At 44.1% G+C, this 23,577-nt stretch overlaps 1 protein-coding gene across 2 annotated transcripts in view; it reads left to right on the top strand.

Moving 5' to 3' along the window:
• Window positions 1-23,577, top strand: part of GFPT1 (glutamine--fructose-6-phosphate transaminase 1) — a 137,032-nt gene that overhangs the window by 52,811 nt on the left and 60,644 nt on the right. Inside the window, exons 8-13 of one of the 2 annotated variants that reach the window (XM_030201864.1) lie at window positions 2,165-2,244; window positions 5,878-5,931; window positions 16,628-16,733; window positions 19,416-19,579; window positions 20,724-20,819; window positions 23,048-23,145. In XM_030201864.1, the coding sequence (XP_030057724.1) occupies window positions 2,165-2,244; window positions 5,878-5,931; window positions 16,628-16,733; window positions 19,416-19,579; window positions 20,724-20,819; window positions 23,048-23,145 (598 nt within the window). The remainder of the gene's footprint in view (window positions 1-2,164; window positions 2,245-5,877; window positions 5,932-16,627; window positions 16,734-19,415; window positions 19,580-20,723; window positions 20,820-23,047; window positions 23,146-23,577) is intronic. The other variant, XM_030201865.1, reaches the window with a different exon arrangement.

Genomic DNA, 23,577 nt, shown 5'->3' with positions numbered 1-23,577 from the left:
TCTTGTGTGTGTGGAGGGGGGGGGGGGGGGGGCAGCCATGTCTAAAATCAGTTCTGGCAGGCCCACATTCCAAAAACTGACATATTCTAATCAGTAAATAGAAAATAAAATTATTTTTTCTACCTTGTTTTCTGGTCTTTTTATTTTTCTTATTGAGTTGATCCCAGTCTCTGGTTTCTGCATTCCTCTTACTTCTCTTACCTATTTCGCCAGAGTCTTGGCACTTCCTTTCTCTTTATGTCTACCATCCATATTCTTTCTGGATACCTATCTATCTGACCCAGCATCACCCCTGTCTTCCTGCCATGTTGAGCATCCTCCATCTCTGTGTCCCTATTCTTGCTGTGTTCCCCTATGCCCCCTGTCACATGCCAGCATCTCTCCCTCTCTCTTCCTTCCCTCTGCCCCCCCCCACCAAAAGGGTCCAACAAATGTTCCTCTCTTCCCTCCTGTTTTTTCTCCCCTTTGCAGGGCTAGCACATCTCCCTCTTCCTTCTTTTCCTGAAAGTCCTGGCACCTCTTTCCTTTCTTGTTCCCCCTTCCCCAAATCCAGTACCTCTTTCCTTCTCCATTCCCCCCTCTCTTCCTCACTCCCCTCATTTGATCTTTCTTCCTTACCTGATCTCCCTGTCCAGCACCTCTGTCCATGCTCCCCCCCCCCGTGCAGCTCCTCTCTCTCTTTCCTTGCTCCCCCCCAGTGCAGCACCTCTCTCCCTCCTTGCTACTCCCCTTCAGTGCATTACCTCTCTCTCTTCTTGCCCCCCCCCCCAGTGCAGCACCTCTCTCCCTCCTTGCTACCCACCTCCAGTGCAGCACCTCTATCTTCTTGCTTCCCCCCTAGTGCAGCATCTCTTTCCCTCCTTTCTACCCCCCAGTGCAGCATCTCTCTCCCCGTCCTTGCTTCCCCCATCCAGTGCAGCACTTCTCTTCCTCTTTGCTTCCCCCCTCCAGTGCAGCACCTCTCTCCCTCTTTGCTTTCCCCCTCCAGTGCAGCACTTCTCTCCCTCCTTGCTTCCCCCTCTCCAGTGCAGCACCTCTCTCCCTCCTTGCTTTCCCCCTCCAGTGCATTGCTCCCCACCATGCCCCCACTCCTACATCACACCCCCATTGGATCTCTTTTTTACCTACTTGACCTCCCTTCCCAGCACCTCTCTTTCCTCTTGCTCACCCCCCCCCCCACCAGTGCAGTACCTCTCTTCTTCCTTACTTCCCACCTAGTGCAGCACCTCTCTTCCTCCTCCTTGCTCCTCCTACCAATGCAGCATCTCTCTCCCTCCCTGCCCCTCCTGATGTAGCATCTATCTCCATCCTTTCCCCCACCACTGATGCAGCACCTCTCTCCCTCTTTGCCCTCCACCCGCAATCCGGTACCTTTCTTCTTACCATGATTAATTTTTTTTTATGCAGTGCTAGCACCGTCAGCAATAGCAGGCTGATTCAGCCAATCCCAAGGGCCTTCCTTAAGCCTGTCCTGCCCTCGAGGAAAGGAAGAGGCAGGACGTGACTGAGGGAAGGCCCCTGGGATTGGCTGAAGCAGCCTGCTATTGCTGATGGTGCTGGCAGTGCATAAAAAAAAATAATCGTGGTAAGAAGAGAGGTACTGGATTGTGGGAAAGGACAACGAGGAAGAGAGGTGCTGCACTCGAGGGGGTGGTGGGGAGAGACATCTGAACCACAGGGGAGGAGGACACCAGTAGGGGGCCCAAGCCCAAATTTTGGGAGCCAATGGTTAAAGTAGCCTACTTTAACAACCAGCTCCCAGAATTCTCAAAAAACCTAACAAACAGCTCTCACGAGCTGGCGCTAGCACACCATTGGACTTGACCTACACAAATGACTTCAGCTGCTTGAATGGCTTCCTAAGAAACCCGGTAGGGACATGGATTGGAGGGGCAGCATGGGGTGCACACCTAGAAAAAAATCCATGAAATTACACAGAAAATCGGTATTTTTTACAGAATTTCTTGCCTCCCGATCTTGTCTGATATTGGAAGTTAAGCAGGGTTGGGCCCTTTTAGTACTTGGATGGGAGAAAGAGTGTGTCTCAGTTTGTAAGACATCGTAGCTTCATATTTGACCACAGTGCACCCATGGGAAGCATTTTGTTTCTGACTTAATAGATGACAGATTTCTGCAAGTTGAAAGGTGTGCCCTGTGTTTGCAGGCGAGGCAGCCCATTGTTGATGGGAGTGCGCAGCGACCACAGGCTATCCACAGACCACATTCCAATCCTGTACCGATCAGGTAAAGTGTATCCAAGCCTTTCTCCTTTAGGAATTCTAACAGTGGAATTTTCTTGAATACAGAATGAGGTGGAAGGTGCAGGAGTCTTTATAAATATTTAAACTATTGTCCTGCATGTTTTTTTTAGTGATTATGAGAGAAACATAGAAACAGAGAAAAATGTAGGCAGGTAAAGACCATATGGTTACCATCACTTCATTAATATACCAACCATTCTTTTCCTAAGGCTGACTAGAAGATGCATTTATTTTGCACCGTATTTATTGTTTCTCTAATAGGCCAAGGTTGATGATGAAAAAGCAAGAAATGGGGGGGGGGGGGGGGGGGGGGAGAGAAGATGGGTATGAAATTTTAGTTCCACTTCAGTGGAAGTACTTTTTGACTGACTTTCCCCCAGTGGAGTGGAGATGAAGTCTAATGGTTTGCGTGGTTGCCTAAGAAGCTAGGGAACTGGGCTCAATTCCCACTCCAGCTCCTTGAGACATTGGGCAAGTCACCTAATCCGCCATTACCCCAGGTACAAAAACTTACCGGCCGATATTCAAAGTGATTTAAATGGACAGAATCCTCTCCTGCCTGTTTAAATCACTTCTGGACTCCTAAGTGAGGATATTCCGTGACACTTTACTGGAGAGTGCCACTGAATATCCCACAGACAGCCCAAACAAAAAGTGGGCAGGTCAGATGCAGTTCTAGGGAAGAGTCCAGGGTTCTGCAGGTGCCAGCAGTATTCAGTGCTGGCACACGTACAGCTTAGCTCAAAAGCTAAATTAGGCCACTTAGCTATGCGGGTGCCGTCAGTGAATATCAGGCTGGCACCCGCATAACTATATATTTTTTTAAATAAAACCCTCCTGATCCCCCTCCCAGCCTCTCTAATACCCCTTTCTTTCTAACTCCCTCCCCCAGGGCCTACCTGTCTCCCTGGTAGTCCATTGGGGTTCTTTGGGGGCAGGAGCACAGCCCCCTTGTGGCTGCCTTTTCAAAATGGCTGCCGCAACCTCTTGCGGCAGCTCACGGTGCTACACTTGGTGCAGGCCCGATATTCAGCTAGGGCCTTCATAACTCTTATCTGGGCTGGGCTGAATACGGCTGGGCCTGCATAAGCTCCGGCAGCCTGCCCGCCCACACTGAATATTCAAGCCTAATTCAACTGTTGACGGTAAGCATTTTAAAATATGCTGACTGCCGCCGGCTGAATATTGTGGGGTGGTTAGTACCTACATATAATAAATATAAACCACTTTGATTGTACCACAGAAAGGCAGTATATCAGATCCATGATCCTTTATCTTTACCTTTGACACCCAAATGCACTGTTACCAGGTTTTGCATTAGTGGTTGGGGGGGGGGGGGAAACCTCTCATTAAGGATTTCCACTAGACAAAAATGATTAAGTCAGTTCAATACAAAGAAAGGGTTGTGTCAACTGTCAAAAAGCATACAGCACCTTGCATGAAGGGAAGGGCCTCAAAGAGCTCCTAGATACTTTAAATCAAACAGAGCTTGAACAGATCTTTATGATCTTCCCTTCATCACTGACCAAAAATCCTTCAGAATCATTACAACTTCCTATTGCTTGAATATTGTAAATGTTTTCCTAGAATATGATATGCTTTTAGTATTATTATATATTGCACTTGGCAGAAGTACCGACACTTATCTTTAAAGTTGGTACTGGTCTATGGATTGCTTGCCAGATCGAGTGCTCAGCCGCGCTATCTTCGCCCTCTAATTCCGAGCCGACGGTGGCCAGCGTTTCTGCTTCAGGGTCTCGGTGCTAGGGCTAGTGCAACTTTCAACTGCCCAATTTTCAACTGACCTGCAAGCTGTCGCCAAGGCAACCAGGTCTCAGCTTGCTCAGCTGTTGTTCCAGAGTGATGTTACTATAGAACTCTTTTTTTTCTTTTCCCTCTGGAGGAGCCCAGTTAAGATTATTTTAACCCCTAGGTTACACTAGCACCGAGACCCTGAAGCAGCAGTGCGAAACGCTGGCCACTGTCGGCTCAGGATTAGAGGGCGAAGATAGCGCGGCTGAGCACTCGATCTGGCAAGCAATCCATAGACCAGTACCAACTTTCAAGATAAGTTTCGGTACTTCTGCCAAGTGCAATATATAATAATACTAAAAGCATATCATATTCTAGGAAAACATTTACAATATTCAAGCAATAGGAAGTTGTAATGATTCTGAAGAATTTTTGGCCAATGATGAAGGGAAGATCATAAAGATCTGTTCTAGCTCTGTTTGATTTAAAGTATCTAGGAGCTCTTTGAGGCCCTTCCCTTCATGCAAGGTGCTGTATGTTTTTTGACAGTTGACACAGCCCTTTCTTTGTATTGAACTGACTTAGTCATTTTTGTCTAGTGGAAATCCTTAATGAGAGTTTTCTAGCGAATTAGTATTTCCACACCCCACTGGTTTTGAGCTTTAGAGGGAAAAAAAAAGCCTTTTCACTTGAGGTAAAAGTGCCTCCATTATCATGTTTACCCAGAATTGACTGTAATATTTTAGTTTCTGTAAGAAAATACCAGGTCAATATTCAGTCAGCACAATCTGCATTCTTTTAAAATGGAAGCCAGAAAATATCTAGGATTTCAGTACCACTATCCAGATAGTGGCTGGTGTTGAATATCCAGTTAATGCAGTAAATGCCAGAACCTATCCAGATGGTGGCCATATTCAGTCCTGAAAATGAGTTCTGGCATTACCCTGGCTCCACCTACTCTGCCCCAGCGCTGTCCACATAGTGCCAAAGTGGTCTTTGAGGATGTTCAGTGACCCTATCCAGTTAGTGCCTCTGAATATCCTGGTCAGAGGCACTTTTCCAGATAAAAGCTGCTGCTCTCCGGCTACAGGTCCAAAGTTAGGTGGGGTGCCAAGGGGGTGCTTGCCTGGGGCCCAAAGCCTGCTGTCAGGCCTTGTGGACCCTTACAAATTTCTGCCCTGGGCCTCAGCATATCTAACACCAGCCCTGTCTGGATAGATATCTTGAATCCCCTTTAGAGTCCCAATACCTGCCCTGTGCCCAGGTTTATAATTATTTACACAAAGTAGCCAGGAGAGCACAAGGGCAGATTTTTTGTGGTGTCATTGGTGTGTTGTGGAGAGTCTCATTATCACCCACTGCCTCTTACCTTCAGGGGGACTTTCTGCCTCAGGGCCTGTTTTTGTGAGTAGGGCTGAATTCCTCTGCAGTGCATGCTGGGAAAATTACTTGCCGATGTAGACAACAACAAAGTTGGTTGTGGTTGAAATTTTAAAGCTATGAGGTACAAGTTTGAAGTCTAGAATCGTATCTGAATTCATTGGGTGTTGGAAGTAGAAGGCAGGGGGTGGTATGAGGACTTAGAGACTTGTGAATTCTTGAAACCTGAAAGGTAATTTTAGATGTGACTGGAGATAGAATTAAAGATTTATATTGTTTTTGAACTTCCTGTCTTTTCTATGCTAGCTCTGGCTCCAAACAGATCTTATATTTACAGATTTTTGTTCTTCAAGAAATCTGTAATTAACAGGGAGCTATTGACTGTTAAGGTGATTATTGCTATTATTGCTCAGGTATATCACTTTGTGCAGCTTTGATAATGCTTGATAAACAACTTCCTCTGCCCATTTCATCCTCATTGCAGCGCAGCACAACATAGATCATTCCTGCGATGTAATGTCCGTAGGGCAAGAGCAAGGTGCCTTTTCAACCTATTACCTAAAGCCCTCTTCTGTTTCTGACCATGGCATCTAAAGATGTGTGGTGTTGCTTTCCATGTAACAGATACCCGTGCACGATCCCATAGACACAATACAGACATACATGTTCCTTTAAAAACTAGGGAAAGTGTGTAGTGCTGGGAAATCTGCATTTCCTTGTCATGGTAGCAGTGTCGTAGCCACAGGTGGGCCAGGGCCCACCTACTTAGGGTTTAGGCCCACCCAACAGTAGCACAAGTTTAGTAGTAGCTGGTGTGGATCCCAAGCTCCGCCAGCTGAAGACTTCCGCCTAATGGTAACAAAAACGCTACTCTCAACGATACTGGAGCCTGCACATGCTCAGTTTTCAGCGCATGCCTTTGCAGACTGTTAAGGTGGAAAGAAGCGTTTTCTTGCCAGCTTAGATATTTTTTGGGTGGTGGTGATGGTAGTGGTGTTGGGGGGGGGGGGGGGGGGGGGAGAACACTTGGTGCTCACTCACATCTTGCCTAGGCCCACCCACAATCTGTTGTCTGGCTACGCCCCTGCATGGTAGGTTTGATGTTGGGAATTTTCAAGGCTGATATATTCAAATTACAGATTCATCTCTTTTTGTTAAAAGAAATCACTTTGTGAAAAAGCTGCTTCTGGGTTACATGTGATTTGGATGTCTGAGCCAAATTCCTTTCTCTTTAAACTAATTTCACCAACAGTGTGGAAAAAGTTGCATATTTCTATGTAATATAATCTTAGTCTGAGAGCCTTTCCTGTCAGCAGAAAGGCTCCTGATGCATAAGCACTAATGGTCACTAGAAGCGACAATATACTGGAAAACAGCTTAGCTTTCTGAGGTATTAGAATCAGTTCATGCCCCTTACCAGAACACGACGCAGCTTCTGACAGGGATGGGGGGGGGGGGGGGGCATGTGACATCTGTGACTTATGGGGAAAAGTGCTGTCTTTCAGCAAACACAAATGGGATCAAGAAGGTTTTTTTGAGCAGAGACACTAAGTACAGCGCTCACTTGGTTTGATTAGTCTGTACTCTCCTGTTTCCCTTGAGCTGTTGCCTTTGTGTTCTAGCTCACTTAAACTTGTGCCCTGATCATTTGGGATGGAAGAGACACACTAGTCAAGAAGATGAGTCTGTGCATTAGTACTCAATCTAGAAAATCTCCTTCTAAATCCAATACAGACATGATCCATTCTCTTTAAAAAATGTAGAAGTAGGATTTTTCTTCCTACTGGGAAAGCTGGGTTTAGTGACTTGATCTAGTCCAAATGAAGTGGTTGGGTCTATGATAGTTCCAGTTTCTGCCAGAAGGTGTCGCTGTAAGGTAGGGAGTCAGTTCAATGCAGAGGAACTTAAACCAAATTGAAATCAAATGTAATTTAACTAATACATATGTATGAGAAGTATATTTCTTTTAAATGTGACAGTTGAGAGCCACAGTCTTCTAGGATATTTTCCGTGCTCACTGCTTGGAAGTTCCTTAAAACAAAGCATCATGGAAGTTAAATGTGATATGAAGGAAACTTTGGTGTGCTAAGAAGGAGTTTGTGTAATTTTTTTTTGTTGGGGGGGGGGGGGGGGAGGGAGGACAGGAAGAAGGATACACAGTATCTAATTCCCTACCCCTTTTCCTTCCCCTCCTCAAAACACTTTTCAGCCTAAAAGTAGGTGCTGGCTACATCCTGGGCTTTATTTTTTTTATTTATTTTAAGACCAAGGCAAAGATTTGTGGTAACACAACCTGGTCTGTCATCTGATTACCCAAGCATTCTCATTCATTAAACAAAAGAAGAGGTTAGAAAGTACACAGGAGGTTTCACTATCTGGAAAGCAACACCATCACTGTCAAGAAATGATGCTAATCCTGTACGAGAGAACAAAATCTGCATGCCATTCTGAATATGGGGAGGCGGAGTGGAAAACAAATCTCTGAACCTTTATGCACATCTTTTCCTCTACTCTTTTATTTGCTTTATTCTTGATTATTTAAAAATAGTAAACAAATCTGGGAAGCGTTAAACTGGTATGGTGAAAACCTGCCCTGGTTTATTACAGCACCAACACAAAGGGAATGTAATTTCTTTTTCCAAACGATTGAAATACACAGGTGTACAGAGCAGCCATTGGGTATTTCAGACCCAATTAAAACAAGATACCTGTTGCACTGCATCGCTGTTCACATTTACCAGGATACATTGGGAGTTAAAAGTTGAAATGATTTTTGAATTTTTCACTGATAGGTACATCTTATTACAGCAGGGAACTGTATCTCCAGATAACGGCATATGTTTTTTCTAGCCCTGTGCTCTTCACTGTAAGGCTTGGGAGTCAGTGCAACTCCTCTAAGACTCTCCACTCCAGGATCCCTGTGCTGGTCTCGCAAGCTTGTAGGAACCACTTGGTAGGTTGGGCATTGTGAGATCCAAACTCACTGAGAGGCACATGATGCTGGAAGGAAACCAAACAGCTGTTTTTAGAAGTGTTTTTGGCAGTGTGCTTCTAGAGAAGTTGACTGGTGAGGGGAGGGGTTGTTTAAAAAACTGAGTAGGACAGCTGGCTTAAAGGGATGGAAGCGAATGCATGGTGAAGGTGGTTAGGGTTGAGACTGGCCGGGGTAGGGTTGGATATGGATATGTTTTCATTGATTACAATTTTGTATTCTAGATACGGTACGCGTAACTCTTTTAAAGTTAGCATTTCCATCCTGTATAGGTCTCAAATTTAAGGGAGTCCTTTCTACTCATTTTTTTTCCATACCAAGCAGCTAAATTTTGGAATTTTCTGCCTGTATATGTAGGTTCTGTGATTTATTATGTCTCCTTCCATAAGGCAATTAAGACTAGTTTATTTAAGACTCATATACTTTCTAAATAACCTGTTTATTGTATGCATATCTCAGATGTTCCTGGTTCTCTTTGCATTATGTAATCTGCCTTGAACTAAGATTTGGTATAGGCGGAATAAGTAATTAATGTAGTGTTTTGAGGAAAGTGACGGGGAGAGAGAATTTAGATTGGGTTTGGGGGATAGACAGTGAGTTAGAGGTTTGGGGTAACAAACTTCATTCAGTTATACGAGTCACCCTGAGTGCACTTCATCTGATGGGAATCCCTCTGCCCTGGACATGAGCCTCTGTTTGGCATCCAGTCCAGGTTCTCCCACTGAACTTTTCAATTTCACTCTATTTTTATAAACCGCACACCCGGGTCTTTCAGTGCAGGAATACAATAAATATAAAACTAACAGCATACGTAGTAAGACATTCCAAACCAACATTCCACAATGTTTCCAGAGTGACCCATACTTGAAAAGATTGTTGTTCTAGCCAATTCCAAAGGCATTTAACTGGTTGGCATACACTATTAGCTTGTAGTAGATTCTGCTTACCAGGGCACTATTGCCATAAAAAAATGGAATTAATAATCAAATTAAGTAAAATTACATATTCTCAGCCTCTATTTTAAGTTGCAGCAGGCTTTTACTGTTAGACAGCTGCTAGATTTTGCCACTGGTTGGTTAGTGAGGCTAATATGTTTCCCAGTAGAATATTTATTTATTTAAAGGATTTATAGTTTGCTGTATCCATTGTTCTAGGTGGAAAACAATAAAATATATACAATGAGCTAAATAAGACAATACTAGACAATGACATTCAAACATTTTTGTAAAATGTAGAGACATAGTTTCAAAGCACTTAGGGGCACTTTTACTGAGCTGCGTAGGTGCCTACGTGCGTCCAACACACGCCAATTCGGAACTACCGCCCAGGTGCCGCGTGGCCTGGGCGGTAATTTCATTTTTTATGCGTGCCAGAAAATTTCCAGTGCACGGCGCTAACTGGGCAGTAATTGGCAGTGTGCCTGCGCTGACGATTACCACCTGGTTAACGTGTCAGACTTTACCGCTAAGTCAGTGGGTGGCGGGTAAGGTCTCAGGCCCAAAATGGACACCCGCCAATTTTTATTTTGCTGAATTTCCATTTTCGGTTAAAAAAAAGACCTTTTTTGCAGGTGCGCTGAAAAATGGACCTGCGTGCGCCCAATACACGCGTCTACACCAGCACAGGCCATTTTTCAATGCACCTTAGCAAAAGGACCCCTTAGACTTACAAAGTTCCGGAACTTAGTGCTTTGAAAATGAGCCCCATAGTCATACATTCCAACCATATCATCTTAAATTTATTCTACAAGCATGTGCTTAGCCATCTAAATAATTATTACCGTTCAGAACTAATGTTTAGAGGGAAAGGGAAATGGGACTTGATATACCGCCTTTCTGAGGTTTTTGCAACTACATTCAAAGCGGTTTACATATATTCAGGTACTTATTTTGTACCAGGGGCAATGGAGGGTTAAGTGACTTGCCCAGAGTCATAAGGACCTGCAGTGGGAATCGAACTCAGTTCCCCAGGATCAAAGTCCACTGCACTAACCACTAGGCTACTCCTCCACTCTCAAGAGGGTTAATTGACTGCCATTAAAAGACTTAAGAAAATAGAAAAGCTTCCATCAACTTCTCAAACTGGAGAAAAGTTCCACAAACTTGCACCTGTAACATAAAATATGCTCAACCGGTAGTCATTCAATCTAATATGCTGGAAGGTAGGCATATCCAGTAGTAACTTATTTGATGAGCTGGTCTCTTCTGTTCACTTGGAAACATCAGAGCAGATGAAACCTAACCCTTGTATCTGGAAGAGTGTAGAGATGATAGATGTGTGTGTTTGTGAGCAGATTGGTGCACGGTTCTTACTTGGACTCAGGCAGCTGGAGAAATGAATCCTAAAAGGGGACGGACAAGAGGACAAAGGGTTTGTGTGCCACATGCAGTCAAACACTTGTTAGTTTTAGATCAGAATATTTGGCAATATTGAGGTTGCTCATGAAAACACTTGTTAACGTGAGGAACAAGCAGGCGTTGGAGGCTCCTGTTGATGTAGTTTATTTATTTATTTATTGCACTTGTATCCCACATTTTCCCACCTCTTTGCAGGCTCAATGTGGCTTACAGAGAACTGTCATGGCATAGCCATGTCAGGTTACATCATACAATTGGTGTTACAAAGAAGTTAAAGAAGACAAGAGGATTTGTTCAAGCCTTTGTAGGAAAGTACATTCTGAGTAAAGTTGGAAAGGTGCTGTATTATATTTGGATAGGTGTTGTATTATAGCTAGTTAAGGGTTCTTGTGGTAGGCTTCGTTAAAGAGGTAAGTCTTCAAGGCTTTGCGGAGGTTAGTTAATTTGTTGATCTTTCTCAGGTGAATTGGGAGTGAATTCCATAGCTGCGTACTCATATAGGAGAAGCTGGTCGAGTGAGTTAATTTATATTTTAGACCTTTGCAGCTGGGGAAGTGTAGGTTGAGAAAGGTGCGGGATGATTTCTTAGCATTTCTTGGTGGTAGGTCAATGAGGTCTAGCATGTAGGTCGGGGCATCTCCGTAAATGATTTTATGAACAATCGTGCAAATCTTGAATGTGGTACGTTCTTTAAGTGGTAGCCAGTGTAACGTCTTTGTTAGGGGTTTTGCACTTTCATATTTTATAAAGTGAAGCATGTTAAATAATTTATGTATCTTCAGTGCCGTTATACATGTGCCCCCGGATTCTACATATGGCACCAATCCAAGGTGTGCGTTAAACTAAATTGGCTAATGAACCAATTAGTGCCAGCTAATTGTCACTAATTGTTACCAATTTGAATTTGCATGCACATTTTGCAATGCTCTATTCTATAATAATGTGAATCCAAATCCCATTGCGCGCAGGTCATGGCCATGGGAGATACATGGCCGGTCGGGGTGTTCTTAAAACTTGCATGCAATGTTATGGAATACTGGGGATGTTCGTCCAAATTGGGTGCTGAGAATTACACTTGATTTCAGTAGGCATGAGTCCTGGCGCTCAAATTTATGCACCAAAATTAGCACTCTATGCTGTTCTATAATGGGCACTCATCTTTGAAAGTATCATTGAGCGCCAAATTTTTTTTTTTTGCCGGTTTTTGAATGTCATTTACTAAATCTAGCCTGTGAAGGGCAATTCTATAACTGGGCGTCCGCATTTACGTACCACTTGTGTGTGTAAATGAAAGGGTTACGGTCAGGTAAGTATATGTTCACACGCATAAATGGCAGCAGAGTGACTAAGCGCTATTCTGTAAGGGCATAGCACGTAGGTCAAGGGTGTGTTCACATGGGTTTAGCATTGGAGGGGCATGGGTTTAGCATTGGAGGGGCATGGACAGTCTTGCCACCAGTGGCAGCCCTACCATTATGCCAACTGAAGCATGGGCCTCAGGTGGCAGTCTTCATGGAGCAGCATCGCTCCTTTCCACCCCTACACTGGCACCAGCTTCTCCCCCCTTCTCTGAGTCTACTTTCTTTTCTTTTTGTTTTCCATAAGTTGTCATCAGTGATTCCCATATGCTGCCCTGCCACCGGCACTGGCTTCTTTGTACTGCATAACGCCTCTCTGATGTAGCTTCCTGTTTCCTTAGAGATGGGCTGCTGTACAAAGAAGAAGCTGGTATTGGCGATAGGCTGCCTTTTGAAAAACAAAAAAAGAAAGTATACTCAGGGAAGGGAGTTGAGAAAGGAGGGGAGTAGATGCCAGACTGTGGCCGGGGGAGGGAGGGGGGAGTTGGGGGGGGGGGAGAGAGAAAGAGAGAGAATATGAAGGGAGAGATGTTGGACTTGTGGGGGGGGGGGGGAGCTAGGGCGTCATCTCATCCCTCGCCTTAGGCAGCAGATTGCCTTGGGCTACTCCTGGTTGCCACTTACATGCGTAACATACAGAATACTGTAAGCTACCTGCGTCCTCGCCACATTTATGTACTCACAGTTACGCCAGATCAATAGCTGGTATAAATGTAAGGCGCGCCAATACCAAGGTTATACTAGCATTCTGTAATGGAATCTTTGAACTCAAATGCCATTATAGAATAGACTGTCACCTTGTGGCATTGTGGTGCCTTAAAGGAGGCATTCACTTACAGAATTGCCCCTATAGTCAGCAGTTCTGAATACATGACCCACTGAGCAAAAAGGTACCAAAAATAGGGTTACAAATAATAGAGAAAAGGCTATAAAAGTTTGGAGTGGCAACTTTCATATTGGAAACTTTATGTACCTTAGGGTCAGTAGAACGGGACTTTCCAATTATTTTTTTCCACAACTTTGATTATTTTCATGTTCTAAAAGGTACCTAAAGTGGGGCATATGATTTCTGGAGTTAATTACTTTTTATTGATAAATGTTTCTCATATTTTAAAAACGTAATTAGTCCATAGCTGAGGCTGAAATTTTGCAGGATTATGCAGTTGATATTGTGGTATAAATAAGTGACATACCCTGCTTTTGGTACCTTTTTGCTCAACAGGTCACAAATACATATGACAACTAAGCTCTAAATATAGTGGCAATATTCAGCTACTATTTGTATAGCTAAGTTGCCTCATTTTTGTGTCATCCTATTTGGACATTGTGGTAGCGATGGACAGAGTTGTCCATCTTTTACAGTCATTGGGTTGGGTGATCAATTTTGAGAATTGCAGACTAACTCCATCGCAGATGCTGGAGTGTCTGGGTGTTCTATTCGCTTGGGACAGGATGGGAGAGGATCGTCCTCGCAGAATGCAGGAGGTCGAGGCTGGTTCAACACGTTCATCTTCTCTTCAGTCAAGGCAGGCCCAGTGTCTGGGACTACGTCCAGGTTCTGAGATCAATGACTTTGGTGCCATGGGTAATGGTTCATATGTGACTGTTACAGGAATCTCTTCTCATCCGCTGGTGTCCAGTGTCACTGAAGTACGACCTTCATATTCCTTGGACACTGGTTGCCAGAGGGAGTATGCAGTGGTGGTTGTCGCCAGAGAATTTGACAGTTGGAGCTCTCTTTCTGATCACAATGGGAGGTGGTGGTGACAACAGATGCCAGCAAGTCGGGTTGGGGAGTTCATTACAAGTTCCATCTGATGCAGGGCACCTGAATGGAATAGAAGTCTCAGTAATCGATTAAATCACTGGGAGCTCAAGGCAGCATGGAATGCCTTACATGATTTTGCTCCCTTTCTGGCAGGAGCCCTGGTCTGAGGTTTCTCCACCAATGTGACGACGGTGGCTTATATCAAACAAGCAAGGCAGGACCCATAGTTTTCCGATGGCACTGGAGGTGGCCTCCCCCATGAGTAGAGTGGAAAAAAATCTTCTATGCTTGTTGGCAGCTCGCATCACAGGGTCCTTGAATGTGGAAGCGGACTTTCTCAGAAAACAGTCCTTGGACCGGGAGAATGAGAACTATCCAGCCAGGGATTTCCGCTGATAGTGGACCGATAGGGTTCTCCACTTCTGAACCTCATGGTGACGAAAAGAATGCCAATTGGAAAATGCCATTGGAAAAAAAATGGGCTCAGTGGGGATCGATGCCTTACTGCGGCCCTAACCAGAGATGCATCTACTGTATGTCTTCCTTCCTTGGCCTATGGTAGGCTGTGTGTTGAAAAGGATCACATTGCACTGGGGTCAAATAATTCTTGTAGCCCCAGATTGGCCGTGGAGGCCGTGATACGTGGACCTGATTCGACTGCTGGATGGGGTCCTCTCCATCTTCCGCAGGTACACATCCTACTGAAGCAAGGCCCATTGCTTATGGAGGATCTGTGCCCGTTTGGTCTTATGGCTTCGCCATTGAAAGGGCTCGGTTGAGATGAAAAGGTTATTCTGATTCAGTCATTGCTACCTTGCTTCAGGCTTGGAAATGCTATAAATCCATGGCATATGTGAGAGTGCAGAGGACATTCAAGGGCTGGTGTTCTGAGTGTGGATTATCTCCTTTCTCTGATCAGTTCGTTCATATCCTAGCATTTCTCCAAGCAGGTTTTCAGAAAGGATTGGCGTTGGGCTCTCTAAAACATAAGGTAGCGACTTTGGCCTGTTTCTGGGACTGACTACAGAAGATGTCTGTTGTGGTTCACCCAGATATTGTTTGATTCTGCTTGTGAGGAGCGGGCTGCTTGTGGCCTCCTTTTCGTACACTGTGTCTAGAGTGGAAACTTAATTTAGTCATTCGGAGTCTTCAGAAGCCTCCTTCTGAGCCACTCTGGAAGGCTTTCTGGAAAGATCTTTCACTAAAGACAGCATTCTTGGTGGCTGTTGTGTCTGAATGTAGGGTTTCAGAGTTTCAGGCTCTTTTGTCAGAATCCCTTTCTTCGCTTTTCAGAGTTGGGGGTCTCCCTGTGCAAGGTTCCTTCTTTTCTTCTGAAAGTGGTATCAGCATTTCAGCTCAACCAATCTGTGAAGCTTCCATTGTTTCACAAAAAGGACAAAGAGGCTCAGTATTCTTCTTGAAGCTTCTCAATGTGCTTATAGACATCTCATTAGATATCTGGAAGTCATGAATGAGTTTCATAAATTGGACAGACTGTGCTTGGTAAACAGAGGCTTGGCCTCATGGCTTCCAAGCCCACAATTGCTAGATGGCTTAGGGCGACTGTCACATTAGTTATTTGCTTGCGGGGAAGCAGGCTCCTTAGGCCTTGCGTGCTCATTCTATGAGGTATACAGTGACATCCTCGGTGGAGACTACCTTACTGGCTCCAGCAGATATTTGCAAGGTGGCAAAGTGGTTGAAGGTGCATACCTTTGCCAAGCACTACAGAGTGGACATTGTGGCGTGCTCTGAAGCCAGTTTTGGGCTTTGGTCCTCAGGGCAGCAGTACCAGGATCCTACCCACTCTGGGAATTGCATTTGAACAACCGATGGGTTCTGGAATGGTGGGAAGCTACGTAATGGAAGGAGAAATTAGGTCTTACTTGATCATTTTCTTTTTATTGGCCCTTCCACTATTTCAGAGGCCTGCCCGAGGTTTCTGAGATGTTTAGTCAGTGCAAAGTATGGGTCAAATAATAACTCACCTTGCATGCTTCTTCCTGCATATCTCTTGTTTTCTACAAGTTGTCCAGAAACGAGAGAGATCCACACATGTTTGCTCATCTGGTTAGTGCTAGGTTAGCAAATTTATTTAAGATTGTAGTGTTTTATTCTGAGTTTCCTCTTACTGCTTGTCTATGTAAATATGAATAGCTGGATTGGATGCCAAGATATGTCTCGGCTCTATCTCAACCTCCGGGTTGATGGACACAACTATCCCATAGGTTCTGGAATAGTGGGAAGGACTAATAGAAAATTATTAGATAATACCTAATTTCTCCATAAGTATAGTGCCCCTGAAAATTCCTTGATAGGGCACATATACATTTAGTAGCCACCACTAAATATTTGAATATTAACCACTTCATTATAGCTGGTCCCTAGACGTTCACAGCACGTTGACCAAGTTGGACCAGTATAGCTAAAAGAGCTGAAAAAATGGCCAGTGCTGTATCAAAGTGTGCAGAGGGTATCTGCTGCTATTCCTCCTCATTACAGCCAACCTTCCAGCAGAAGATCTATTTGCTGCTGGCTTTTTTCCAACTATTTTATGTGCGTGTTTTAAAATCACACAACCCCTACTACCTACAAGAGGACAAAAAATCATTATGACACACGAAGTAGTGGCAAACTCCTTTTGTGTTGGTTCTGTAGTAAACAGGTAGTTTTTAGGCATTTGAAGCTTTGGGAAATTCACATTTACATGGTGATTTGTTAGCTCTGAGGATGCATGCTAATGGTGTGTCATGCTACAGGCAAGGATAAGAAGGGCAACTGCAGCTTACCTCGTGTGGACAGCACCACCTGCCTCTTTCCAGTTGAGGAGAAGGCCGTGGAGTATTACTTTGCCTCTGATGCCAGGTGAGATCTTATTCAGAAAACTGGCGACACTCCAGTAGAGTTCTAGATCATGTAGAATAAATGTATCGCTGCTGTGTACTTGAGAGAGTTTGGTTTTCTCATTCCACTGGGGAACATAGGCGTAACACTGATCTGAATGCAGTGGATATGTTTATATTGTGGTTCATCTTGAATAATGACTTTTTGTCTCACTTAAGGACTGATGATACCAGCCTTTAGATCAGATATAACCCCCCTCATTCTATAACTTGGCACCTACATTTAAGTGCCAAGTGCTTAACTGTAACAGTTGCATGTGTATGTAAGCGCTAATTGGGTGCTAAGCAGTATTCCATACATTTAGCGCACAACTCACTTAGCACATAGTTTATAGTTTATTAAAATTTAATATACCACTCAAACTGAAATCAGAGTAGAGCAGTATACAAATCTAATGTACAGCAAGAAAGGAACTCCATAAATTACAGGACAGACACACAAGCACTTCCAAAGGAGAAAAAAAAAGCTGAGTATAGAAGATGGTTAAAAAAAAAAAAAAGAGGGTAGAAGAAATGAGTCTAATGGACCAGTGTCAGACAGACTGAGAAGTCAATCAGGAATACCAAACGCTTCTTTGAATAGCCAAGTTTTGAGATTGGCCTTAAAACTTTTAAACAACGAATTAGCAGAAAGGGAAAAGGGTAGGTTGTTTCAAGTAAAAGGGGCCACAAAATAAAAAGCCGTACGTCAGGTGGAATCGTAGTGGGCTGCTTTTGGATAAATGCAAGGGGGAGGAGGGCCATGAAGTGTCCAACATTTACAGAATACTGTAAGTTGCACTAGTGCCACATTTGTGCATGATCACTTAGGCCTGATATTGACATAGATGCTGACTTACTAGTATTCTATAATGAAATCTGGGATTCCAGTAATGCAGTAGAGTTGTCCTCAGTTAAGACAGCGCTTTCAACATCTTCCATGTCATGGTCCTGTGGTCTCAACTGTTTTTTAATCATTGCAAACAAGGTTTCAAAATAATTTTGTGATACTTCTTCCCAACAAATCTATTGAAAAAAAATCAAATTCCAGTGTTATTCAGACTGTATTTCCACTTGTTCATAGGGTCAATAAATTCAAAGCACAATCAACACTTTTTTGTCCAAAAATGTAACCTTTTTTTTTTTTCAATTTGTATTTTTATTGATTTTTGCATACAGTAAACAATGTACATGCCATTCAAGACAACCAGATAAGATCACTAATTAACTAATACAAGCAAACGGACCACTCATCTACTCCTTTATAATCCCCCTTCCAGAAAGTGGTAATTCCTCTTTAATTCCACGAGGACTGTTCTTGCAAGTTGCTCTGGCTCCCTAAACCCACAACCTGTAAAGTCCACTGAGCGGCATTGGCTGTTCTACTGCTAGCTGAAATCTGCCACACAGAAGCCTTCATTCCTCTTCAACCCTCGCTCCCCTCCTCACCTCCCCATCCCTCCTCCCCCTAGTAACATAATAAGTGACGGCAAATGACGACCTGAATGATCCATCCAGTTTGCCCATCAGTCATATTTATTATCAATTCAAGATTTAAATCAACAATGAACGTGATATTGTATACTTGATCATGGTCTTTCTGTGGTGTTTCTGGAACATAGACTGTAAAAGTCTGCCTGACACTGTTCTGACGTTCCAAACCACTGGAGTTACCGTCAAAGCTCTCTCCAGCCCACCCTAAATCGCATCATGATATGTGGGACTCAGACCATACAAGCCCAGCCTAGCACCGGCCTTAGTTGATGCAGCCAGGATCGTCATCTAAGCACCACTTGACATACAATCTGTTTTCCACTCAGAGTCATGTTCGCCAGACCCGACATGGGCCATGTTTTGGCAGAGCTTCTTCAGGGGAGCATTCCTTAGTATATGTGAAATATGTGTCTCTTTAAGTTAGTGTCTGGGATATTAAACCAATGGAGACCGATTTACGTTTTGGTTCACAACAAGAACAGTGTCAATTGTGCTTTGAATTTACTGACCCCTGCGATCAATATTAGTGAGAATACAGGCTGAATAAAATGTGAGTGATTTAAAAAAAATTGTTAGGAAGAAGAGGTATTACAACATTAAAAAAAAAACTTTGTCTGCAATGATTAGGAAACTGTTGAGTCCAGAAGTCCATGACATAGACAATGTTAAAGGTGTTGTCCCAACATATATGGGCACCAATTATTTGCACACAGTTAAGTGTGTTTCTGGTTCAGTGTGGGGACACTGTATATCTAATTTGCTCTATTCTCCTTCAGTTTAATTTTGTTGATAATTCATGATATGCCTTTATTTGAATGCTGGAGGCCCTGCCCTTTAGTTTGACTGCATCTGTTGTACCCTGTAGCCTACGAGCTACAGGGTACATTATGGTTAGTGGTTTTGGGGAACGTAGTAGGGCGATACGTGAGGTGCCGGGGATGAAGATTCATACAGGTGGCATTGAAGAGCTCAGCGCTGTAACAGACTGCCTTCTAGCACTGAGCTGAAAGATGCCATGCAGTACTCTTAAATTCATCTTGGGGGTCCTGGTGGCAAGAGATCAAGAAAATAATTTGGAAAGAGATGTCGGCTAGATAAAAGAAATACAAATTTTAAATTACTGACTCTTCTGCCAGTGCCCTTTTGACCTATGTGAAATTCTTCTTTGCAGTGCGGTCATCGAACACACCAACAGAGTCATCTTCCTTGAAGATGATGATGTGGTAGCTGCTGTGGACGGGCGTCTTTCCATCCACCGCATCAGGCGTAATGCAGGGGATCATCCTGCACGGGCCATCCAGACACTGCAGATGGAACTTCAGCAGATCATGAAGGGTAAGGAAAGCTGATAAGTTTTTTAAAACTGTTTTAATCTGGATTCTAATGAACAAGGCCCCACAACCTCCTTTTTTAATCCCCTTTGGCCAGGAACATTTGTTTTTTTTATGCTTGGTACCTAACTTGGGCCTCAACAAATTTCCTTTAGATTTAGGAGCCAGCTACTGACCCCCCCCCCCCCCCCCCCCCCCCCGTCCAGTTGAGGAGCTGGGGGTTGGGGTCAGATCTCTTCTAAGGTTTACTACTGCTTTAGGGCATGATTTACTAAGATGTTTTCCTTTTTCATGTCCAAGGGAAAAGAAAACTTAGTAAATTAGGCCATTAAGGCACATCTGCACATGTAGCTACCCCCCCTTCACCACCCTGTCATCACCCAATCTCATGCTTGCTTTCCCCTCTCCTCCCCAAACTCTGTCATCACCCACTCTCATTCTCTTCACCCCTTCCCACATTGTTACCTAGTTTCCCTCCTTCTTTAAAATCAGCCACCCCAACTTCTACTCCAGTTAGTCCTCACCACCCGGGAAGCCAGTGACCTGTCCACCCTTCGCCACCCCCATCCAGCCTTCACCACTTAAAAAACCAGCTAGTCAGACCCCAACTGCCCCTCCTACCTAGCCAGTCAGTATCCCAGCCCCTTGGTCTCTCCCTTGCAAGCCAGTCAACTCCCTTTTCCCCCTCAGTTGGCATGTCAGTTCCCCATCTGCTCAGCCTTTCTCCTCACCCTGCAAGCCATCCTGCCTTCCCTCCCCAGCCCCAGATGTCTGTGAACATTACTGAAGCTTGGAATGCCTCCTCCACTTTGCAGCTGCTTTCTCCCTACACTGTCAAGCTCACTGTGAATCTGAGTTGCTTGTTGCAGGAACTCTTACACTGGTCTCATGAGACTTGGCAGTGTGAGACTCTACAGCCGCAAGGTGCAGGGAGGAAGCAACGGCAAAAGAATAATGTTTTAAAGTTAAAATGCCATGGAAATACCAGGTGCCAGAAGACAGTTTCTTGTGGCCATGGTGACCTGGTGCCTGGGATTTGTTGAGTCCCGACCTAACCCAAAAAGTAGCTTTATGGTTTTATAACATCCTCAGGCTGACAAGCCTTGAAGTTGTTCCCTCTCACACCTTCTGTTTTTCCTTGACATTAGGTAATTTCAGTACATTTATGCAAAAGGAAATCTTTGAGCAGCCGGAATCTGTCGTTAACACTATGAGAGGACGCGTTAATTTTGACGACTTCACTGGTAAATATGGGAAATGCCTTCGACTTCCCCAACAAAATCTGCTTTGTTTTATAAGATTTATGAGATGGAGTATTCACTTTGAATATCAAAGCTTGAGAGAGCTTTCTTTAAAGCACCTTTGTCACAAGTGTGAGCACCTGATGTTGGGTTTATCAGTCTATATACTGCCCTGAAAAGCCAAAACATAGTAAAAGTAAATATGAAAAAAAGTCCAAATAACTGATTTCTTTGAATAAATCCCCATAGTAACATAGTAAATTACGGCAGATAAAGACCTGAACGGTCCATCCAGTCTGCCCAACAAGATAAACTCATTTTACATGGTATGTAATACTTTATATGTATATCCAAGATTGATTTGTCCCTGCCTTTCTCAGGGCACAGATCGTAGAAGTCCGCCCTGCACCGGTTTTATTCTCCAAATACCGGTGCCGCCACCTAATGTCTGCTAAGATTCCATAGATCCATTCCTTCTAAACAGGATTCCTTTGTGTTTATCCCACGCAAGTTTGAATTCCATTACTGTTTTCATGATGTAATTTGAGATGTAATGATGAGTACTGTGTTCTGGCGTAACATATCTCCCATTTATCAAAAGATACATTGGCCGATATTCAGTGCTATTTAACTAGCCAGGAACGGCTCCTGGCCTTAACCGGCTAAGCGCCAATATTCAGCATGAGATAGCTGGTTATTTCTGCTAAATATTACCGCTTAGCACATAGCGGCTAACCGACTATATTGCATGATATAACTGGCTAGCTGTGAATATTCAGCGCATTGCTGGCCAAATAGGACCGCCTCAATAGCAGTCCTACCTTTGGCCCCTATAACCTTAACCGGCCAGTGCTGAATATTAACTTGGCTAGTGAAGTTTAAATCGGACAAAACTCCCCCTGAATATTCAATGCCGGTCACTGGAAACTGCCCGGCATTGAATATCCAGGCTCTGTGCCAATTGCAGTGGCATAGCTACGGGGCGCCTGACCCCCCCCCCCCCCCCCCCCCCCCCCCACCCAAATTAGCTCTGGGGTCCTCAGTTTGTCCGGCGGGGGTCCGTAAACACTACCAGCTGAAGCGTTTGTCCCATGCTGGTCTTGCCGCATTGCCTACCCTGTTCTTCTCATTTGCACTGTGCATGCTCATTTTAGTGAAACTGAGCATGCATGTGCATCCTCACTTTCATGAAAACGAGCGTGCATGGCACGACTCAGAGCAGGGCAGGCAATGCGAGACCAGCGCGGGGCAAATGCTTCAGCTAGCGGGGGTTGGGGACCCTCGCCAGCCAAGGTGCCATTGTGCAGCAGCGGCAGGGGGGCGGGCCAAAATGTGCTCCCTCCTCCCGTCAAGGTCTGGCTATGCCCCTGCTTAGCTGGCCTGCCTCCCGCGGGCTGAATATTGGTTGGACTATGTTTTGGACATTTGCTACAGGCTTGAAAATGCATCCAAATGTTAAATGACTTCCATATTAAGAAATACACAGTAACTACAGAACATATGGCAAGTTAGTTTACTGTGTTCTGACTTTTCAGGGCAGTATATGTGTCTGTGTGGAAGTGCTCATGGACAGCAGTGGACCCTTAAGCAACTACAATCACCACATAATAAGGGCAATTCTGTAATGGATGCTTACATTTACACGTGCATGACACATGTAAGTGTACAGAATACTGACATTGAGACACGCCTGCAAGTGTCAATATTCTGTATGGGTACACCTAAGTGAGATAGCGTGTAAACATATGGGGGGCGTACACAGGGACGGAGCAAGGGGGCTCCCATTTAAACACATTAACTTACAGAATATTCTATGGCTGGTGTAACTGTGACCACATAAATGTTCAGTGTACTGATACCGAGTTACACTAGTATTCTATATCAGAACTTGGGCTAGATGCTATTATAGAATGGGTTCTCACTGTACAGCATTGGGTGCCTAAATGGAGCGCTCACTTGTAGAATTATCCCCAATATGGCAGTGGAGGGCCTGAAGGAAGCATGGGAGAGCAGCAGACCTACCTCCCACGTCTCTTTCTCGAACCCCAATGGCATTTTGAGGGGTGGAGCAGTGGATGTCTATGTCTTCCTGCTGGTGCTGTCCTTCCATGGACTTGTAGGGGAGGGAGAATAGGAAGGGAAGAGAAGCCTGATGCAAAATGTGCTGCTGTGAATAGCTTCGAGCATTCGCCTTTCCACTTGTTACAGCTATGTGGCAATTCTTCTTACAGTGAATTTGGGAGGTTTGAAGGATCACATTAAAGAAATCCAGAGGTGTCGACGCTTAATCCTAATTGCATGTGGGACCAGTTATCATGCTGGAGTAGCTGTGAGTTACACTTGAGTATTTTCTTAGAAACCTTTTTATTAAAAAAAAAATTTTATTATATGAGATGGATAAATGAGACTAGTTCTCTATTCTGCTTCTGTGCTGTGATTCCATCTGTTCTTTGAAAAACGGAAGTTTCCCTATGCTGCAGAACATGATTGTAATGTACAGAGAATGCTGAGTTTGTCATGGCACTTGGCAGAATGGAAAACTACAAATGTCACTAAAATGTTCCATAAACAACCCTGCCCCCACCCCCGGTTAAGGTTATTTCTATCCGCCTGTTTATGCTTTTTCTGTTCACTTGTACAGATCACATGCTGGAGCACCCAACTGCATATAAGAGAGCCTGAAGCTTGAAAACTCTTTCCTTCATTAGTTTTATTTATTTATTGAGATTTATTAGCTGGCTTTATAAAAAGATTCACCCAA

Source organism: Microcaecilia unicolor, chromosome 4 (assembly GCF_901765095.1).
Source record: "Microcaecilia unicolor chromosome 4, aMicUni1.1, whole genome shotgun sequence".
NCBI lineage: Eukaryota > Metazoa > Chordata > Amphibia > Gymnophiona > Siphonopidae > Microcaecilia > Microcaecilia unicolor.
Note: the sequence above shows the minus strand (reverse complement) of the source record. Positions and strands in the feature narration are given on the sequence as shown.